The following is a 22,492-nucleotide window of genomic DNA, read 5'->3' on the forward strand; positions in this document are numbered from 1 at the left end:
TCCCAAACCCCCTCCCCCCAGCAACCCTCAGTTTGTTTTGTGAGATTAAGAGTCACTTATGGTTTGTCTCCCTCCCAATCCCATCTTGTTTCATTTATTCTCCTACCCACTTAAGCCCCAATGTTGCATCACCACTTCCTCATATCAGGGAGATCATATGATAGGTGTTGATTTTTTACTTCCGAATCTCCCCTGTATAGAGTTTATATGTAATAATAAGTGTAATTATGGATTTTACTCATGCTAAAGCAAGCAAAAAAAAAAAAAAGTTTGGGTGAAATAGAGGAAAGGGACTAAGTCTACTAATTTCTACTTATATAGTAAAATAAGTCACAGAGAAGTTAAAAAAAAAATAACATTCTTTACTCTTCCATTTCTGTTTATACCTCCTGTTAGGCATGTTCTGTCTGACTACGCTCTGGTATGAAATTGTCCAGTTGTCTCTTTTTGTGATTCTCTTTTCACATTTCCTGATTCTCATAACCTAACATGTCATTGAGAGGGCAATGAGGTTCAACTAATAATTTAATACTTTTGATTTTTCAAGGTAAAGAGGATTCAAGGCGTCCGATGGTAGGTGTACAACATTAAAATATTTGAAATTAGTATGAAAATTTTAGGCTGCTTTTACAACACATTTTTAACTGGGGGCCTGTTATTCACACAGATCAAGAAAAATAACTTACCTGAAGTTTAGAAATCCATCACATCTATTTATAAATTATTTATAAGAAGATATAATATCAACCTTAATAAAAGTGTTACTGCGATTGAAAATAAGTTAAAATTAAGGAGACAGTAGGAATTTATATATTTCAAAGTACCTTTGAAACTTATGGCTTATTCATAGCATTTTTGTGCTTTTAGAAAATGTTTATTTTTTTTTTACCTTGTCAGATAAAATGTTATTGCAGATATTATGATGAAAGCAGGTCAAATTTGAACTTGGTATTTAATTACGTAAAGAGAACACAAGATGCTTTTGAATCCCAAAATACCATGACAATTTTAGAGTAATAGAGTACCATTCATTTACGTACTACTTTGTACTTACTATATTGTCAAAGTGCCATTTTTACTTGCCCTGAGTCACAGCAATCCAAAATAAATGATCACGGTCTTAAAACTCATTTGTAAGAAAAGGTATCTTTTTATTAATATTTCAAGCTAGACCTTGGAGTTGTGTAGTGATTCACTCTGCTTAGCTCTTGTCCACTGCCTTGGACATTCTCCAAAGGTTGGTGCATTCAGACACATTAGAGAACCACAGGTCCTACCAAAGGAATTGATTGACTTGGATCGCTGAGAATGTCTATTTTCATTATAAAACCTTCATCGTAAGTGAGAAGTGAGGATATGAACAAAGAATATCACATGAGAAATCAGTTAACAAGACTTTCCCAAAGGCATTTATGCTTAAAGATGAACAGGAAGTTTTTTTTCAGTTTATCTAATTAATATGAAAATCCTTTGGAAATGATAGTGTTACACAAATGTTTAAGTTATAATTTATCTACTCCTATTTTATTTTCTGATTATTTTTCAAATCAGTGAATACAGAAACATTCACTTAACCCAAATGACCAACAAGATAATATTAAGTTTACTACCATTATGGTAGATTTTTTAGAGGAAGATTTTATATTTTTTAATTGTTTCATTTTGCTGATAATTCAGTATCAGTAAGCAGGCAATAATGTGTTTCATGGATGAAATAAGAGGACTACTTTTCTTTAAAAAAAGAAAATATAATTTTTACAACCTCCAGTTTATGAAGAGCTGGTATGGTTTAGTGTAAAAGGATTGGGATTAAACAGGCCTGAGCTTGAACTTTCACCCTTACTTTCCTGGTCATCAACTGAGCAACCTTGGGTTTCTCGAGCCATAAAATAGGGATAACATTTACATCATAGGGTTGTTGACAGATCTAAATGAGATAATTTGAAAGTGTCAAGTCACTGCCTAGCTGCCCTGCAAACACAGAATGGTATTCAGTAAATATTAACTTTTCTTTCTCCTCCCTTTTTCCTTTTCCTTTTCCTTTTAACCTGGTCACTGTGAGTCCTCCATTATTAAACTCTGACCTGGAGTTAGAGTTTAATTAAGTATTAATTAAATAATATTAAATATTAGTTTAAGTAAATATTAAACAAGTAGAAATGAATCCAAAAACACAGTAGAATCTTTAACTGTGGTAATTATGACCTCTATTTGTGAAAATTTCCTCCTCTTCAGAGTTTTCTTCTTTTTAAAAATTTTTTACTTGTACTTATTTAAGTAAAAATTCTACACTCAACATGGGGCTTGAATTCATGACCCTGAAATCAAGAGTCATGTTTTCCTGACTAAGAGTCATGTTTTCCTGACTAAGTCAGGCAGATGCCAGACATAATTCTTTTATATCTTAAATTCTTTTTAGACTATGTGATGACTTATAGTAAGTTAGAACATTTTTCCCATTTGATATATTCAAAAATAAAAAGCAAGAAAACAGTTTTGGGGAGGAAAATATTAGTCCTTTCTAAAGTATTGCAAAATCTTACTCAGGTACCACTAAAAAGGAAATATATTGTGAATATTTAATTTCCTTTAAAATAAAATAAAAATAAAAACTATAAATAATATTTTATAGTGGTATCTTACCCTAGTAAATAGTGCAATAGCTTTACACATATAAAAATGTAATGAATATAGTATGCCTTTTTTCTTTTGCCCACATAATGTAGAAAGGAATAAATGTTATGTTTTAGTAATATCCCCGAAATCATATTTTACTTCATTTTACAAAGTTCTTAATGAGTAGTCAGATACTTAGTGAACATTTACTCAAGTATTTTTAAGAAAGACATAGGATAAAAGTAAATAACTGCTTAATGATGCAGAAAGCATTTCTCTTTCTCTCAGGGTCTTTACATGAAACTTACTTTGTGTGTTTTTTCTTTCCTTAATTTAATTAAAGGTTGTGTACCTGCTTTTATTTTGTCACAACACAGATGGAGAATTATACTCCGGGACTGCGGCTGATTTTATGGGGCGCGATTTTGCGATCTTCAGAACTCTCGGACACCACCATCCAATTAGGACGGAGCAGCATGATTCCAGGTGGCTCAATGGTAGGTGGTGGGAGCCAGGGCCCAGGCATGCTACATAACATGTATAACTGTACTTTGCATGGACAACTTTCCTTTGACTTGAGATTTAGTGTGCAATTAAACTCATGGTGGTGATTCATGACTGTGGGTGTGAGAAAACAGGGGAAGATGAGAAAAACGAGATTAAAAACTCAGGAAAATATTTGCTTCATGCCAGAATTGAAGTTTCTCAGTAGTTAACTGTGGAAAGAAATAGATCTGGGCTGGAGCTGCGGAAGGGAGGCAGTGGAAATAGATAATGGCTTACCGGTCCTGTCTTACACAGATACCACAACAAATCTCATGATGTAGTATTTTTTTCCTCCACACCTCTCATATTGCCCTGAGAACGTCATACGCATTCTTGAATGCTTAAACAGATTGTAGTGCTAATAACATTATGTTGGAAGTGTTTTCAGAATTTCAGAGGATTTTTATATGATTTCATTTGATTCTCTTTTGATCTTCTTAATATCTTCTCTCAGTTTGTTTAGGTGAGAAAAATAAGACTAATATTTTATCTAAGATGATCTATAACCTAGTAATGGAAGACTTGGAGCAGGAACCCAGTTTCTTGAACTTTAGGCACTGGCTTCAACTTGATCAAATAGATTTTTTGCTGTCTTTCTCTTTTTAGTATTAAATAAATTTAATAGAAGAGCAAATGTTCAAAATGTATATGCCTAAAATAAATAACATTTTTATTCATATTTGTAATCCTAATCTATTCTTCTATGTAGAGTTTGATTTTTTTTATTACTCACACATTTATTAAGAGTTATATAATGGCCCCCACAATATTGTAATGTTTTTCTTATTCACTATCTCCATATATATCTGTCTTTAGTCTTATGAAATAAAGCTGTCCAGACCCTAATCTGCCATCTATGAACTTTTACCTGGTTTCACCTGCCTCATTAATAAGGATGGAGCTCATGGGCTATAATCCATCTATGTTCTCAGTAAGATGCTTGAATATCTCATTCTTTGAACTTCTGCCACACCAGTTTTTCCTGCCCTTTTGGGGCATCCAGAATTCCTTTTATCACCTCTCTCTTTCATTGGTTTGTTAGAGAAAAATCATACTTCTGGGAATCTTGCTGAAACTTCAGGAGACGATGAGTTCTCTGTGATAATTTTTGTTCTGATATATTTTCATACTGTAAAGTGACTATTCAAAACATAAAACATACTTCAAATTACCTCAGCCAGCTTCTCTGCCCTCCTGCAACATTTCTGATCATCCTCTTATTTATGTATTAGTGTGAATGGTGTGCCTCTGACCTTCCATGTTTGACCACTCTGTCTTTGCTCTTAATTTTATTGTTTTTTAATACATTTATCCAATGTACATTTCTTTGCTGTCTTTCTCTCTCTCCTTCTCTGATTTCTTCCCCTGACCTGAAAACTTGCTCATCTATTCTATCCAAATTCTTCCTTTAATCCTAGTATGATGTAAAATCCCTGGGTGTCTAAGTCCATAGTCTGGTTAGGATCTTGTTTCCTCAATATTTTCAGCAACATTAGCCATTTTAAACCTGAGTTTGAGCCCAGGGAGCTGCTTCTCCAAAAGACACAAATAACTTTCTATACCCTGTTTTATAATCAGTATGTCCATTTGGATACTATCTCTTGCAGTATTTCTTACTGTTAAATACCCTGTTCTCTTTAGAGTGTCACTTCTCTTAGCTTCCCTCATTTCTTGCTCTGCCAAGTTTCCAGTAAGTTTGACATCACGTCCCCATTGTTTGTATCTGCAAACAATTGCAGATGATGTATAAGATCATTCATAGGGGCGCCTGGGTGGCTCAGGGGTTAAAGCCTCTGCCTTTGGCTCAGGTCATGATCTCAGGGTCCTGGGATCGAGCCCCGCATTGGGCTCTCTCATCAGCAGGGAGCCTGCTTCCCCACATTCTCTCTCTCTGCCTGCCTCTCTGCCTACTTGTGATCTCTAGTCTATCAAATAAATAAATTTTTTAAAAAAGATCATTCATAATTGAGTACAAACACTGTGGTAATCAGAAGGGTCTGGACATAGAATCAAATACCCATGCTGGGGGGTTCAGGAGGAATAGTAGGTGACCATATGAAAAATTAGAGGCCTCACCAAGGAAAAGAAAAGATCCTGAGATCACCATAAAACTATGTGTGCAAAACTATACAAGAGCCATGCTCCAACAAAATTGCAGAGAACAATTTTAAAATATCCTCTGTAAATTATTAAACTTTGTATGGAGTCAAAATCATGGGGAGGGGGACTCTTAACATTGCTATCTGGTCTGTTCTCAAACTGAAATATTTATGTAGGAGGGGAAAATGTTTTTATTTAGCAAGAAGGAGACTTTGATCTACAAGAACTCTAAAGGGCATACAGGCTTTCACTGTCCATCCAAAAGAAAATCCAAGAAGATGGAATAACATAAAGGAGAGTATAGTATCCATTTCATTTTTATGGCCTTGGAGGAAAAAAGTCTTCAAGTTAAAGCTGCTTTTGTGTTGCACACTTACATGTTGACAGCTGAATCTGAAGAATTTACACTGTGGAAAAGCAGTCATTGTCCACAGCTCTGTACTTCATCTTGCAAATGTGTGTAGTTCATTTGAGAATTCAGTTATCAGTCTCTCAGCACCAAACGTGAGAACTGATTTTACCAAATTAGCACAAAGGTTACATTTGACAGGGTGCAGAAACCAGAACTGCTGCACGAGGGAGGATGCAGACACATTGGAGAGAGAACCAAGGGACTGTGTGAATCACAAGCCTCCTGAAACTAAATGCCATTCCAGAATAAAATTGGAAGCATAATGTTTACATATTCATGCATAAAATAAATGAGTTTGAGGCATCAGCGTAGACTACACAATCATTTGTGCTGCCAGAAGTAATAAATACTACCAAGGTACTTTTTGAAAGGTCTTTGGGGCTATTAAACTTAATTTTGGCACAGGAGTGACTTTTCTCAAATCAGTTCAAACCTATTCAATTATTTTGGACGAATCAGTTGACCTATTTTAGATGACTTTTAATTTTTGTTTTTGCTAAAGAAGAAAACAAAATCATTTGCCTAGAATTAGATCTTAAATATCTTGATTTTTTAATTTCACTATTTTCATAATCACTAAAATTTATATTTTTATAATATCATCAGTCAAGGTTTAAATTTAGCTTCATTTTAACAGGAAAAATTAGGAATGAGTAACAATTTTAGATGAAGAAACAGAAGAGAGATGGAATCTGTTGGCTTTTATGTAACTGCTTTTTAAAAAATAATTAAATTTTTAAAAAATTTTAACTAAATTTTTTAAACCCTGGATTAAGGTTACTAGTTCTTAGAATAACTTTTGATTTCAGAAAATGTATTTATATGTGTTTGACATGATGTGCCTGAATTCACTATTTTTCTTGTGTATTAGAAATTCGCTCTTTTATGTCATTTTAACTTCAGTTCCAATTTCAACTTACTAACACTGTGAAACTTAGGTACAGTTGTTCTCTATATATTCATAGTAAGGAAGCAAATAAGTTTATGTTTCTGTTATAATAATGATTTCTTAACATTTAATATGTAAATGCCACTTAGTTCTTATACATGTTAGCCATTCATTAGAGCAGATGGATGGCTAATCTACATTTATTTTTCTTCTTGATGGACGCTATTTCCAATATTGTTCTTGTCTTGGGCTAATGCTGGGATGCAGTGTGATATGGAGGAAAGACTGGTCTTTGAAGTAAGACAAACTGTCACACTGACTCCTTTAATGGAATTATAATATTACTTAACCTCTTATAGTTGTGGAAAACTGACCACATGATAATGTGTAAAAACTACTAAGTGAATGATTGGCATAGAGTAAGCACTTAATAATTGTAAATTTACTCTTATCCTTTATCCCACATCCATTGGGTGGAGCATGCTTAGGAAGCTTCGTCAGATCCATTCTGTGAGTTATTTCATTTGAGTCAGGGTGAAAGGGCAGTCAGAGTCAGGTTTAATATATGAAACCACATGGATCCTTGAGAGAGCCAAGGCCCAGTGAACACAAACAGACCTAATTACAGTGCCCAGAGTGTGAGGCCTTCCCACTCATTTCAGGAAGACCTGGTTTCATTTAGTGGAATTTCCTAAAAGGATCGTGCCTGTGGATAGACCAACCCACTTGCTTTTTTCTATAATTGAAATGGCATGCAAGTCATCATTCCACTTCCTCTCACTTGTAACACTCATACCAGGATGGCCTGCCCTCTTTGGAATCAGGATAGCTTCCTCTGTGGTCATGTACTAGGATATTTCATGTTCTCCGAAGATTCAAGTTTCTCCACAAGACATTTTTATGAAAATAGAACCAAGCGGTGTGACCGCAAGTAATCTATGAGAGCACAAATTAATATTACATAGTACATAATCTGAAATCACTTGTATAACTCTTTCAATGCTCTATTTTAATACTACCATCTTTAAAGGCATAAACTGTCAGTATCCAATTAGACATTTTTATAAGTAAAATGAATTATCTAGCTTTGCATAATATCAGAATTCTTAATGATACCAGTCTAAATTATTTCTCTGGCTTAAGTACATCAATATTATTTTGCTGACCTTGGGAGAAAAAGCCCTTTGGATGCCTTATTTTATGGTTATATGAACAGATGAGTATTGTAGAAATTAAGTGACCATTCAGTTAAAACAACAACAACCATAAATATCCTATTGGTTTTCATAGCATATGAAAAAGCAGCAGGAATATCATTTTTTTTTAACTTTTGAATTACATCTCCTATGAATTGTACTTTGTATTCATTAAACATGTGAGGCATGAATGTAAGGAGTCAAAAATAAAAACGATAATATTTTTGGTTACTTTTGCTGAAATGATCCCGAAACATAGATGTGTAATAGTTCAAAACAATCTCTACCTAAACACAACTAAATAGTTATCTGAGGTTTTTTCCTCATGAGTCTATTGCCCAGAAAAATTTTCATACTGATAAATAATGCATACCCCCCAAAAGTATCTTTTTTTAAAAAAAACAATAGACAGCATGAAATTATTCTACTCTCCAAATGATGATAAATTTAATGAAATCACTAAATATGCTTTTTCTTTTCATAAGGACCACAAAGTTATCAAAATATAACTTTATTTGGTTGCTTGTTCTGAGGACCTATTTTCTGTGTCACATTTCTCTAAAGAACATAATTACTTTTAACTGATTTTGTTTGAAATTACGTAGCACTAATGAAGAAAAATGAATAAAATTTTGAATTTTTAATTCATTAGTGGCAGTGCTTAGGAAATGATTCCTTTTTTCAGGCCTCTGAGGCAATGTACCTGAATACAATTGTTCGGATATGCTATGTTAACTTTTTTCAGTGATATGCTAAAAAGTACAACGTATTAGCCACAAACTTCGAACCACTTACTTCAGAATTTATCACTGAATGGTGAAAGTAGAGAAGTAACATTTAAATTATTACATTTATTTTAAGGAATCCCACTTTTTAAAATTAAAGTCTATGAAAATATAGAAAAATGAGACAGTATCTTGGAAAATTCTTTAAGTAAAAGCCAGCTCTCTATTTCTTCTGGTTTTTAACATTTTTCTCTCTGGTCTTACCATCAGTTTAATGAATAGAGAGCCTGTCTATACCAATTTCCTCTTCTAGACTCACTACATTCAGAGCTCACTGGGCCTCAATAGGGATTTACTGCTGACTGGGTAATCTGGGTTCATGTGTGCAGTGACATCAAGCAAGAGATTTACCCAAAGAAGTGGATGCCATGACAATGCGTGTAACCATGGTGTGACCGGCCTCTCTGACATGGCTCTCAAAAGCTTTCCCTCTGTGAAAACAGAAGCCTGTTTGCAAATTAATTAGTTTCTGGCGGCAGCTTGATTGTTGACCCAGAGTTTGTAGAGTGGAAAAACAATCAGATTAGTGTGCTCAGGGTAAAAGACCAGTGTGCAGTTGCGTGTGGCTTGCTCAACTATTGAAACTATGAATGGACTGAAACAAATTCTTTTCTGAGAAGCCTAGGCAGAGGTTAAGTGTGATGAGCCTAGAGCTCCCCAACAGCAGGGGCTGGGGAATTAAAGGATTTTACCCAGATAAAGCTGAATGACGGCAAGCAATGCCATTGAATTTTAATGGCATGGATAGTTTGGGGGGAAAAACAAAAAGCAAAAAACAAAACAGACCACTTCTTATTTTTTGATCACTCTGAGGGAGAAGAGTAAGTTTGCAGTATTATTAAATGTCCACTTGACCCATACTTCTATAGTGGTAGATTTCAGAAGCTTTCAGACAGGAAGGTTTTAATTCTAATGTCTAAAAAGCTAATATGAAAATATCAAAAATGGGAAAATGTTACAAAGAAACCTGCCTTTTCATGTAGATAAAGTGTCTTCTCATTTATATACCCTATTTCTGCGGTGTAATCTTCACATGCCCGATAAAATTAAATCTGAGTTAAGGAGAGATATTGACTCCTGAGAATTTGTATTATGCTGTTTATTTTTTAAAATTACCAAATCAGATAATCATGCCTAGAAATGAAATCTGCAAGTTTAGGACAAAAGAAATTCTACATGCAGTTTTTGATGATTAAAATTTGTTTCAGTCAATAAACTGTTATTTACAATTTACTTTTAAGATTACCTCCCACAATGAGCCATGTATACTCTTTCTTTTTAGATACCATTGTCAGATGTCTCCCTAATAACAGCTCCTATGGCTATCTCATATTCCCCATTCAAAAATCATTTGTCTCTCAATTTACAAGTGAAATGAATCTAGATTTTGCTGCCTGTCAAGTTCTTTATCATCTAAGCCTAAATAACTTCTCCAGTATTAAACACTAATACACTCAAATGAAATAGAGTTGGTCATCCTTATATTTACTCTTTTTCATTTAACCATACCACACTCTGGATTGATTTTAATCTTTCCACCTTTGAATCTTAAGAGCACATAGGTGTTCATATTTGGCCTTCCACTTCACCTTATACTTCAGGAAATAAAAAGGAAGAAATGTTTTTTTTAAGATTTTATTTATCTGACAGAGAAAGAGAGATCGCAAGTAGGCAGAGAGACAAGTAGAGAGTGAGGAGAAGCAGGCTCCCTGCTGAGCAGAGAGCCCAACGTGGGGCCAGATCCTAGGAACCTGAGATCATGACCGAGGGCAGAGGCTTAATCCCCTCAGGCACCCAGGTGCCCCAAATATAAGAAATTCTTAAATGAATATGCTATGAAGGCTCTGGGGTCACATTGCTTGATTTTGTATCCCAGGTCCTTCCATCTACTACCTACACAACATTGGAGGCAATTCACTTATTTTCATCACCCCTTTATGATCTATAAAACACAGTTAATACTAATATCCTGTTTCTCTGAGGCTGCATGAGACAGTCCATATAAGTTAATAAGAACAGTGTCTGATAATATGGTACATGCTCCCAACAGCTGGCGTTGCCACTGCTGCCATTTGCAGTTGGCTTCAAACATAGCGTGTATGGCACCTTTGGTAGATTCATAGAGTGAACCTGCTTGAAGGTGATGTTTGCCTTTGTAAACCTGCTCTTGGCCTGCTGTGTTTTAATTAGTTGTTGTTGTGGAGCACTTATTACATCCAGAATATATAAAATATTTAGCTTTGATATTAAAGTAGCAAATAAAATTTTAGTCAAAATTTTAATTAAGAAGACATTGACTGCTTTGATGAATCTAGGAAAATCATCTGTCCTGCTCTGTCACAGTTTAGCTTTAAATTTGTTCATGTGTGGATGTCGTCTATACCCCTTGAGATAGTAGAGTCTGTGGAGCCTGACTGCTTGAGTTGGACATGAGCTGACAACTGTAGATAGCTGATAGGAGATTTCTGTCTTCATGTTCCCTTTTTTCTGGTGTAAATAATATTTATTCCTCTGGTAGCTGTGAGGGTTATGTGTGAGTAGATTCATATAAAGCCTTTGCAAAGGTGACTACTGTATCAAAAACGGACAAAAGAAATCAGCTGATGTTAGCTGGCTTTATAATGTTATGTAAGAATTATAAGGAATGGAACAATAAATATGCCAGGTCGCTAAAAATGTAGTAGAGTGCATAATCTCACTTAACTGAGCAGCCATATGTTTCTAGGAAAGCAATGAAAGTGGCTGAAGGACAAGAGCAAAATGGTGAGGTGGAGTGATGATGACATATGCCCTTTCCTTAGACTGAGTCTGTACATACAGGATTTCTCACCTAAAGAGGTCTCTACGTTTTGATGGAAGTAACCTACCACTCCTTTGCTTCCTTAAAAAAATATGTATTTCTTAAACTTAATCACACTAAGTTACTTACGCATGACCAAAAGGCATTATAATGCTCTTAACTTCATGTATCAGTGAAATATAAATTACAGAATGTTATCCAGAAAAGGGGTCTTTAAAATGTTTTCCCAATAACATTAATAAGGAAGATTTAAGTATGTTTAGATGCTCTTGAAAAGAACATTTTCAAGGGGCGCCTGAGTGGTGCATTTGGTTTAGTGTTCAGTCCTTGGCTTTGGCTCAGGTCGTGATCTCAAAGTTCTGAGACTGAGTCCTGCAACTAGCTTCACACTCAGTGTGGAGTCTACTTGAGAGTCTCTCCCTCCCTACTATTCCCTACCCCCTTTCAATTTTCTGTATCTCTCTCTCTCTCCCTGGTTTTCTAAAATAAATAAATACAGTCTTTAAAAGAGAGTATTTTCAGTTTGAATTGTGTCACTATATACACTAACCAGATTTAAGAAACTAGATAAGAGAAAATCAAAGCCCCTTCACTTTCCACCCCTACCTCCCACATCCTGCTCTCATCATTCTCTCAGTTTCCTATAGCACTTTTGGATCATCACATAAATTTTGCATGTTAAGCTGTACATCACTATCCATGTGGTACTAGAGATAGATAGATTCAAAAATAAAGATATACACCTGAAAACTAATAGTAATTCATTAGCAATAATAATTTATAAATTAATGTAAGTATGATGTTTTATTTATTAGAAATGTAGTTTTTAGTATTTTGCTCAATGATTTGCTAAATTATGACATTTTTGGATTTAATGTAAGCTGACAGTATAAGGGACCCATCAAAAATGTGTCTCTTCACATGAATTTGTCTAAATTCACATAAATCCAAATAATCTCTTTTGCTCATTCGGTTGCCAAAAAAAAGTACCAGGGTTTCATTTTCAAAGAGAGCTATCCCATTTATACATTTATAAAATCGTAACATGAATATATATGGGAAATAGGTGACAGCAGATTGAGCTTTCCCTTTGGGATCCACCTGCTTTTTCTGCTTAGCATACAATGGGATTTAAATTACAGCCAGTATAGAATAGTGTTTTCAGTTTATACATTGTCTTATGACCCACTTAGAATTTAGTGAACTTTAGTATCTCTGATCTGGAAAGTTAAGTATTGCACAGGCTGGTATCAAAATGATGGCTCCCATGTAATTGCTATTTATGCATAGAGTTAGTGTTTATCAAATATGTTTTCTAAACACGTTTACGAATAAATGAACAAACTGTACAAATGTTTTGCAGGATGATGGCAATCTTGTAAGTCATACGAAAATAAGTGAATTCTGAAGATAGGCAACAATAACACATGGATTACCATAAAACATTACTCATTTTGGGGTGAATTAAAGGGAAAGAAATGTAGTTATACTGGCAAATCACATTACAGAATTTGGACTTATAGGGCTACGCTGAATCAACAAGGTGTAGAACACCTTTCGTCAGTTACTTTCATGTGTTTGCAGAAATCATACTAAATAATTTGGTTGAAGAGTGATTATTGAAGTAGTGGGCTAATGCTGTTTGCCATAAGAAAACTAATGACTGGGACGCCTGGGTGGCTCAGTTGGTTGGGCTGCTGCCTTCAGCTCAGGTCATGATCCCAGCGTCCTGGGATCGAGTCCCACATCAGGCTCCTTGCTCCGCAGGGAGCCTGCTTCTCCCTCTGACTCTGCCTTCCACTCTGTCTGCCTGTGCTCGCTCTCGCTCGCTCTCTCTCTGACAAATAAATAAATAAATAAATCTTAAAAAAAAAAAAAAAGAAAAGAAAACTAATGACTGCCTTTTCTATTCTGTCATTGCTGATGATTTCCTTTAAATACAAGGAGAAAAATCACATTCCTTCATAGTTACCAAGGTAAATATAGCCAAATCTGATCAGCCAGGCAGTGTCCAAATTAAGAAAATTATAGTGAAATTGCCTTTGAAAGACCTTGAGATAATTGTGTGTTAATGAGTCTTAAAATGTGAACTAATTTTCCTTCTTTTGTCCAAGCTGAAACTATTTTTATTTCCTTCCTTCGTCATTAATTTCTGAGAGCAACTTGTAGAAAGCAATTGAAAAGAATGGCTGGAACTAGGAGCTGGTAGCATGAAATAGAAAATAATGGCAGACTGTTAACAGGTCCAGCTTTGATGTTGTGCAGTGCACAAGTCATTTGGTAGTGATACAGCAGAGACAGCACCAAAGAAGGTAGCCATGCTAGGAAGATTTGCAGACTTGTTACTAAAATTTATTATTACTTTGATTAATTTTATCATTTTGATTTTTTAAATGTGGTGCAACTCCACTTAGCAATACTGCCTGTAATACTGCCTGTAAGCAGTATTACAGGCATGTGAATTCCTAAACTCGTCATCCTTGCAAAAATCATAGTTATCCATAGATGTTTCTAGTATGTTAGTAAAGAATGTCCTGATAATAACAACAAAATGAAACTTCTTCTAATATACTTCAGTACAACTGAGGCAGCTGAGTAAGTCATTGCTATTGTGATTGATTACTAAAAACTATTGCATGTGTTCTAGGATACGAATACATGGGTAATCATAAAGAGGGAAAAACCATTTTTAAAAAAACGATTCTGTCACTGGATAGAGCCTGCAAAGAAAGTGAAAAGGAAAGGAGAAATAAATGTTGAAAAGATTATTTCCTAACCGTAAATAACTTCCTGATTAGATTTTGTCTGTGTCCCTCAGCCATAATAAACAACATCTATCATGCTAATAAAATTTGTAATACACAAACCAAAATAGAAACCCCCCTAAAAGTGCACCATAAAATCTCCTATCCAGCCAAGGTCTGTCCCTGAAGTGTGTATTGTAAGTTAGATGTGATAAATACTAAGAAATTTTTTCGTAGTTCAGAGCATTGGAAAATGTTAGTAGAATGTATAATAATTCCTGAAAATACTCAGATTGCCATTTTATTTCTTAATATATGATAATCAACAAGAACAATTTAAGATACTATGTAATATGATATGATAGAGGTTAAAAAAGCTACATTTTAATGGGAAGTTAAGAATAGATCACTTTTAAGCAGAGAATAAACTGATTTAATAGGTGATTATTTTTACAAAATAAAATATACTTATTTTTCATTTTTAATGAGTATTTTTTATCTCCCCAAGTCTAGTCAACAGTATTTGTTTCTCTGTGCATAACAAGTTTATCACTCACCCCAGTTACTGACACGACATAGAATGCTATTCTCTCCTTTTCCCCTGCAGCTGTATTCTAAATCCTCCTAGATTAATGATAATAGCATGGTGAATAGCTAGCTACCAACATATTTCTCTAGGCAACTTCCATTTTCTGCATGCATTAAGCACTCTCTAGATACCAAGAACTGTTATAAGAAACAGCTGAGTAAGAGCGATTCCTGCCCTCCAGGATAGTACTTACCGAACTTTTTATAAATGAAAAATCCTAGAAGTACGATCATATGCATGTATTTTCAAAGATGTCTTAATATCTTAAAACCATTATTTAAAGGGAAGGGGTACTATCCATTTTTCTTTCAAGGAAACACAAATTTTATTTTTTCAGTTGATTTTCAGACTTTGATTCAATATCAAACCTAGTGACTGTTTGAGGCTTTCACTATGAAATGATAGTGAGGTATAACAACTTATGAAGGAAGCTGTCTTTTGTCCGTACACCTACAGTCTTCTCTTAGAGACTGTGTGTTAAGGGAGTTCAAAAAAATTAAGAAATTGTTTTAAGTATATAAGTTATAAGGAAAGTTATAAGGAAAAAGAATGCAAATTTGTTGAAATCAGAAAAACTGTAGATAATATGACATTGGCTTTCATGTTATTTTAATGTTATATATTCCTAATTATAAAGGCATGCAGATGACCAACAGACACATGAAAAGATGCTCAGTGTCACTGATTATTAGGGAATTTTAAGTCAAAACTGTAATGAGATGTCATCGCACACCTGTCAGAATGGCAGCATCAGCAACATAAACAGCAGGTGTTGGTGAGGATTCAGAGAAAGGGGAATCCTTCTGCACTGTTGGTGAGAATGCAAACTGCACCAGCCACTCTAGAAAACAATATGGAGTTGCCTCCAAAAGCTAAAAATAGAACTACCCTATGATCCAGCATAACTGCTACTAGGTATTCACCCAAAGAATACAAAAATACTAATTCAAAGGTAGGTATGTACCCCCAACGTTTGTGGCAGTGTTATCTACAGTAGCCAAATAATGGAAACAGCCAAGTGTCCATCAACTGATGAATGGATTAGGAAGATGGGGATATGTATATTTCTTGTTATGTGGTCTAATAAATATATTCTAATAGTATATAATTATATAGGACTCAGAGTATTGTTCAGATAATGGTTCTACATATTTTTTAATAGTTATTTTATTTGAAATTGGAAGTCCACTAGAAAGTGGAGCTAACTTCAATTTAATCCATATTAAAGGCATTAGAAACCATTTCTTACTATTAATAAAATAAAATGGCTAACCCTGTACTTATTACAAAATAGACAGGGAGTTTTTGATTACGTATCTGTAGAAACAACTTCATGTTAGTACTCAGAATACACAATGATTCTTAAAGCAGAAACAATTGGAAAGACTTGCAAAAACAAAAAAATAAAAAAGGTAAGAATAGTGTTAATACAGTACCTTCACTAAGCAAAAAGTGAAAATTGATTTAAGCATCAGAAGCAATTTTAAATTGAATCTACCACACTGTAAATGCTGTGACATTGTTATTACACTGAATATTTGAAAGTTTTGATAATAATTAAAGCAATGGTTTGAGAAATTGTTGTCCTTACCTAAGGAAATAATTGAAATAATCATGAACAATTGAATCCTATACTTGTATAGTATTTTATGCTTTTCACAGTGCTTCCTATAAGATCACTTCATCCTCCCAAAAACCCTGTGAAATAGAAAACTGCGAATAATAAAATTTAAGCAACTTACAAGAGAATAGTAGCAACCTGCTATTGAGTGAAAACTGAGACTAAACCCATATCTTCTAAACTCCGTTTTGTCTCTGACATGTTCATTATAGTATTTACCATTTTAAACTTTGTGTATTTCTGTTCTTTGCTAAAGATATTACACAAAGGAAATGTTTATTAAGTTAGATGAGAAAATGCGGGCTCATCCGTTTTTAAAAAGGAAAGATTTGCCAGGGTTAAAGGATTTTACCCTATAATAGTTCATAGAATGAATTGTCTTATTTATGCATAGTTTTAATCATTGAAAACTTAGTATATACCTTTGATGCTAAGAATTTGGCCCTCAGATGAGCAGCATGTGCTTCTTTGGGAGCGCATTAGAAAAGCAAAATCTCAAAATAAATAAATAAATAGATAGATAAAAATAAAAATAAATAAAAGAAAAGAAAAGCAAAATCTCAGAGCCTACCCAGACCCTCTGAATTAGAATCCTATCAAGATCCTACATTAAAACTTGGGAAGGACTGGACTAAAACATTACAAAGTATATTATATCTTTGATTATTCAAGAGACATAGAGACATAATAGCTTTGTTCCAGTCTACTATCTTATATCGCAGCTTAAATTGACAGCACACAAGAATGTGTGTATGTGTGCTTCTGTGCATTCATTGGTTAGATTAAGTTATTGCTCCTGATGTGTGTGGTCTAATTTAAACTCCCCAATTCCTCTAATCAGCCTTCTGAAATTAGAGGCTTTTGCTTCCATTTAAACTGGGGAGATGTAAGTACTAGCTACTTGTGTCCTTTGAGCAGATTGGCTGGAATCTCAAGCCCAATCACTGGTAAAACCTCTATGTAAGGCTAATAGGACCTACCTTACCCTGCTTGAATCCATTCTGCTGAGACAGTGTCAGATTAATACAACTGGTTGCATGTTTACCATAGCCCATAAACTCTCCCACAACTGCATGTCTTGGCAAATGTTAAGAAGTAAAAAAAAAAAAAAAGAAAGAAAGAGATTGTGGTAGAGGTGATGACTTTTAGGGTTCAGTGAAACCCCAAATAATTAAAATTTAAAAAACTTGTTTCAAAACTGTTATAAATTAACTGTATTTCGCTACAGCTGGACTAGTACTAATAATATTTTAAATAATAAAGCAGATGGGAAAATAGCAACATAGAATTTAAAATATGTGATAACTCTCATTTTTCTCTAAACATCTTTTTGTCAGAGCATCAAAATTGGGTAGATTTTTAGTGCAGAAAAACAGAATAAAACCCAAATACAAAACTAAAAATTATACATTTATGTTACAACTTTAAATTTTAAATTATAGGAGTGTGGTATGATTTTTACATATATGACTTCCTGTATTACATATTTATATATATGATTTCGTATATTATACAGTTATAAAAATATATGATTTTATGATAAATATTATTTTATATGTATAATAGAACCCTCCTAAAGAACTTTCCAAATATCATATAAATATAACCAACAACTTTTTTACTGTTTAGTTCACATAGATACAATCCTAAAACAAAACTCACAAACTAAGAATAAGAAAAGTTGTTTTGTTAAAATAACAGTAATTGTTTGTTTTCAATAAAGTGTGATTAGGAAAGTACAGAAAATAGTAACTAATGTAAAATGTGAATTGCTATTTCTTAAGGGGTAATATCTTGCAAATTAAACAGGATGTATAATAAGATTTGTTTTCTGCAAATTCTAATTACTTTGAAATTATGCTATAAATTATCATCTGCCTTGAATTTCCCTTCCTGTATAATTAGACATTTTCAAGAATCAAAACTGTTATTGTCTCTTAAGAACAAAAGCCATGGAAACTGCTAATTATATCACAGTTGAACATGTTTTTCTTCTTTGATGAGATCCCATATTTCCAGCATTTTTGAGAACACTATCTGACCAGAGGATGATAGAAATGCTGAAGGTCTGCTATTGTTGCAATCAGGATAATTAGTTTCTATCTATAATAGCATTCATGTTATTAAAAAGTTGCTAAGGTCTGTGTCAAATAAAAATTGACCTAAATCTTCCCTGGTCCCTAAATCATTATTTTATTTTAAGAATCAGGCCACATTCTTATAGAATTTTTCTTTTCCCTAGACCCCAAGGGTCTAATCAGAGGCAACTCACAGGAAAACCCCCCATCAATGCAGTCCTTGAATGAGGGCTTGAATTACTATCACGTCCCAGGAAGTGGGCAGATATAAAAAAAGGGCATTTTCCAATTTCAGTTATAAAGTTGACTTCTTATTTCAAAGAGTAAAAAAAAACTTTGTGAGATCACATACTGAGAAATTTTGACAAAGCAAATTTTTTGATTATATGAAAATCAGCTTTTTTTCTGAATAAAACTGTTATTGGAATTCATTAAGTTCCAGTTTTGCCATCTGTAATTCCAGTATTACAAGGATGATATAAATAATAGGAAGTCTCTTAACTCATTACCTTAATATTTTAAAGACAATGTGTTTTATCTTATTTATTTAATGTTGAAAAATAAGGTGAATCAAATGACTTTTTCTGATTAATTAAAATATGTTAGTGAGGAGTAAAATAAAATGTTCTTAACATAATAGGAAAAAGTTGGACCCCCCATTAAAGTTCTTAATGCAGAGAAACACTATTAATTTAGGTACTAATGCTGTTATAATTCATTTTTAATAATAGACTTTATTTTTAGGAGCAGTTTTAGTTAGGTTTGTAGCAAAATTGAGTGAGGTACAGAGATTTCCATGTAACTCTATTACCACACATGCATAGCTTCCCTTTTTATCTACATCCATTACCAAAGTGGTACATTTGTTATAGTTGGTAAACCTACACATTGTAACCTATACATCATTATCACCCAAAGTCAATAGTTTATGTTAGGGTTCATTTTTCATGTTATACATTCTGGGGATTTGGAAAAATATATATAATGACATGCATCCACCATTATGCCATACAGAGAAGTTTCACTAATCCTCTGTGGATTTAAACATCATCTGTGCTCAACCTGTTTGTTTTCCCTACTCCCTAACTCATAGCAATGACTCCTCTTCTTACTGGCCTCAAGAGTTTTGGTCTTTCCAAAATGTCAAGTAGTTGGAATCATACAGTATATAACATTTTAAGATTGGCTTCTTTTGCTTACTAATATGCATTTAAATTTCCTCAATGTCTTTTCATGGCTTTATGACTCATTTCTTTATCACTTTGAATAATACTACATTGTCTGGATGCAACCTAGTTTATCCACTCACCTCCTAAAGCACATCTTGGTGTGTCTGTCAAGTTTTGGTAATTTTGAGTAAAACTCCTATAAACATCTATGTGGAGGATTTTGTGTGGATATAACTTCCCAGCTCCTTTGGGTCAACCAAGGAGTGTGATTACTAGGCTACCTGGTAACAATATGTTTAGTTTTGTAAAAACAACAACAACAAAAAAAAAAAAAAAACACACCAAATTGTATTCCAAGGTGGCTGTACCATTTAGATGTCCCACAGCATTGAATGGAAGAGTTCCTGTTGCTCCATATCCTCACCAGAGTTTGTTGTTGTCAGCATTGTGGATTTAGGCCATTCCAATAGGTGTATGCTGATACCTTGTTGTTTTAATTTGTAGTTTTCTAATGACGTGGTGTGGGGCATCTTTTTCTGTGCTTATTAGCTAGCTATCTCTTTTGGTGAGATGCCTGTTAATGTCTTTGGCCCTTTTTAAATTGAGTTGTTGGTTTGCTTAGTATTGAGTTTTAAGAGTTCTTTATGTATTTTGGATAACACTTCTTTATCAAATGTGTGTCTTGCAAATATTTTCTCATAGTCTGAGACTTGTGTTCTCATTCTGTCTATAATTGTTTTTTCAATAGATGTATGGGTTTATTTATTGGAGAGAGCATGCATGTATGAGGGTGGGTGGGGAAGGGACAGAGAGAGAGGAAAAGAAGTGGGCTCCCTGCTGAATGTGGAGCCCAGTGCAGAGGGCTCCATCTCAGGACCCTGGGATCAGCATTTGAGGTGAAATTAGGAGTCAGACAGTTAACTGACTGAGCCACCCAGCCGCCCTAAAATGCATCTTAAATAAGTGTAGTTTTTCTTACTTTACATGTTACCAATGAGTGAGATATGACCGTGGATTGGAGTGTAGTAGAAAGGAGATACTGTTATGTTTTTCTTCCTTCTCAGAGAGATTTAAATCATACCTGTACTGTATATCTTTGGTGTGGTAATTTTTTTTTAGTTTACTGCTTAAGCACTGAAATTTTAAAAAAATAAATCACCCACACATAAATGCACTTGTTTCATCTCATTTAATAAAGCAGAGTAAGCACACTGTCTAAAAAATTTGATGAACTTTCTGGCAAAGAGAAGAAAAACGTGCTGTAATTTTGAATGAAGTGAGTCAGGAATACAGTTTTTTGAACTGCTACCAATTTCCTCTTTAAGAAAACGTTTTAGTGTGAAGTCACTATTCAGTAAGATCATATAAATTACTCGTTATCATGGAAAAATGACTTCTCTAAATAGAAAGTCCTGTTTTCTTTGGATTTAGAAAATGAGGGTTTGCTGCCTTGGTTTTCTTCATCAAAGTTTGAAATTTATTTTTATTTTGTATTGTATGCAAAATATTATAATTACTTTATGATCATAGACTTCAGTGATAACATGATTTTGTATTTAGAGAGCAGGGATTATATAATATGTATTCCATTTAATTTCTCTTCATATTGAAAGTTCTTGTAAGGAAAAAATACTAAAGGATAATTGTCTTTTTTTCCAAACCTTTTTAATTTTATAGAAATATATTGGGAAAAAATTCTATATTAAGTCCTTTCTGTCTTTAAATACAATGAAAATTAATATCTAAATTATTACCTACAACAACATGTATACTGTGTAGTCATTATGAGATAACTAAAAAAAAATGGGGAATTATTTCCTCTGTGAAATTGCATCTGATCTCAAAAAACAAATGTTCTAATCTAATCATACAGTAGTTTATATTTAACATAATTCAAAAACATAATAAATGTAGAGGATCAAAGAACAGCTTATAATGATGGATGAGTGCATTCATAGTATGAATTTATTTAGGTTCTCATACAAGGAAGCATCTATAAATATTGTAACTTCCTGTAGTTAAGAGGAACTAAATAGTCAAAACTTGTGGAAATGCCTAAAAACATTATAGTTGAAGTATCTGAAATAAATCTTAAAGACATCAAAATATTTCTAATCCATATTTATCAGAATAAAGCACAGACCTCTAAACTATTGTAGATAGGGTACTTGTAAATAACAGGAAATCATATGCAGCTCCCAAAATCTGCAGTAGATAAAACCAGTATGATATATAGTGATTAAGGAGCATAATTATATCATTCACACATAGAAATATTGAATAATTGCTTCTTTTATAATCAATCAATTAAAAAGATCATACACTTATAAGATAAAAGGGTAGAAACATAGACCATATTTTGATAGATAATAAACAGCCATTAAATAAGAAGAAGAAAAGAGGAGCATCTGGGTGGCTCAGTCAGTTGAGCATCTGATTCTTGGTTTTTGGCTTAGGTCATGATCTCAGGGTCATGAGATGGTGCCCTGAAGCTGGCTCTGTGCTTAGTTGGGGAGTGGGGAGGAGTCCAATTCAGAGTCTCTCCTTCTGCCCCTCCCCCCAGTTGCGCATGCACTCACAGCAATTTCTCTCTCTGAAATAAATAAATCTTTTGAAATAAGTGAATAGTAAGAATAAAATAGTCATATGAACTCCTGATGTATCCATTTAGTAAAATTAGATTAATATATTAATCACTCCTTAAAAACTACTTTGTACTAATAAACATTATGTTCCTGTAATTTGAGAAATTCAACAAAACAATTAATTATAAGATATACGTGATAGATAAGTCAACAACAAAAACACAAAATGTATTTTCTTAAAAACACATACATATATATACACACAAATACCTATTACCAATTTACTTTCTGAACATAGATAATCATATAAAAATATTCCTGTTTGAATAGATGAGGTTAAAGACCATAATAATTAAGTAAAA

General features: G+C 33.6%; 1 protein-coding gene across 1 annotated transcript in view; it reads left to right on the forward strand.

Annotated features, from left to right (window-relative positions):
- SEMA3A (semaphorin 3A) overlaps positions 1–22,492 on the forward strand; it is a 208,315-nt gene that overhangs the window by 125,891 nt on the left and 59,932 nt on the right. Inside the window, exon 6 of the mRNA XM_059397567.1 lies at positions 2,994–3,113. Coding sequence (XP_059253550.1) covers positions 2,994–3,113 — 120 coding nt within the window. The remainder of the gene's footprint in view (positions 1–2,993; positions 3,114–22,492) is intronic.

Source organism: Mustela nigripes, chromosome 4, assembly GCF_022355385.1.
Source record: "Mustela nigripes isolate SB6536 chromosome 4, MUSNIG.SB6536, whole genome shotgun sequence".
NCBI classification, from domain to species: Eukaryota; Metazoa; Chordata; class Mammalia; order Carnivora; family Mustelidae; genus Mustela; species Mustela nigripes.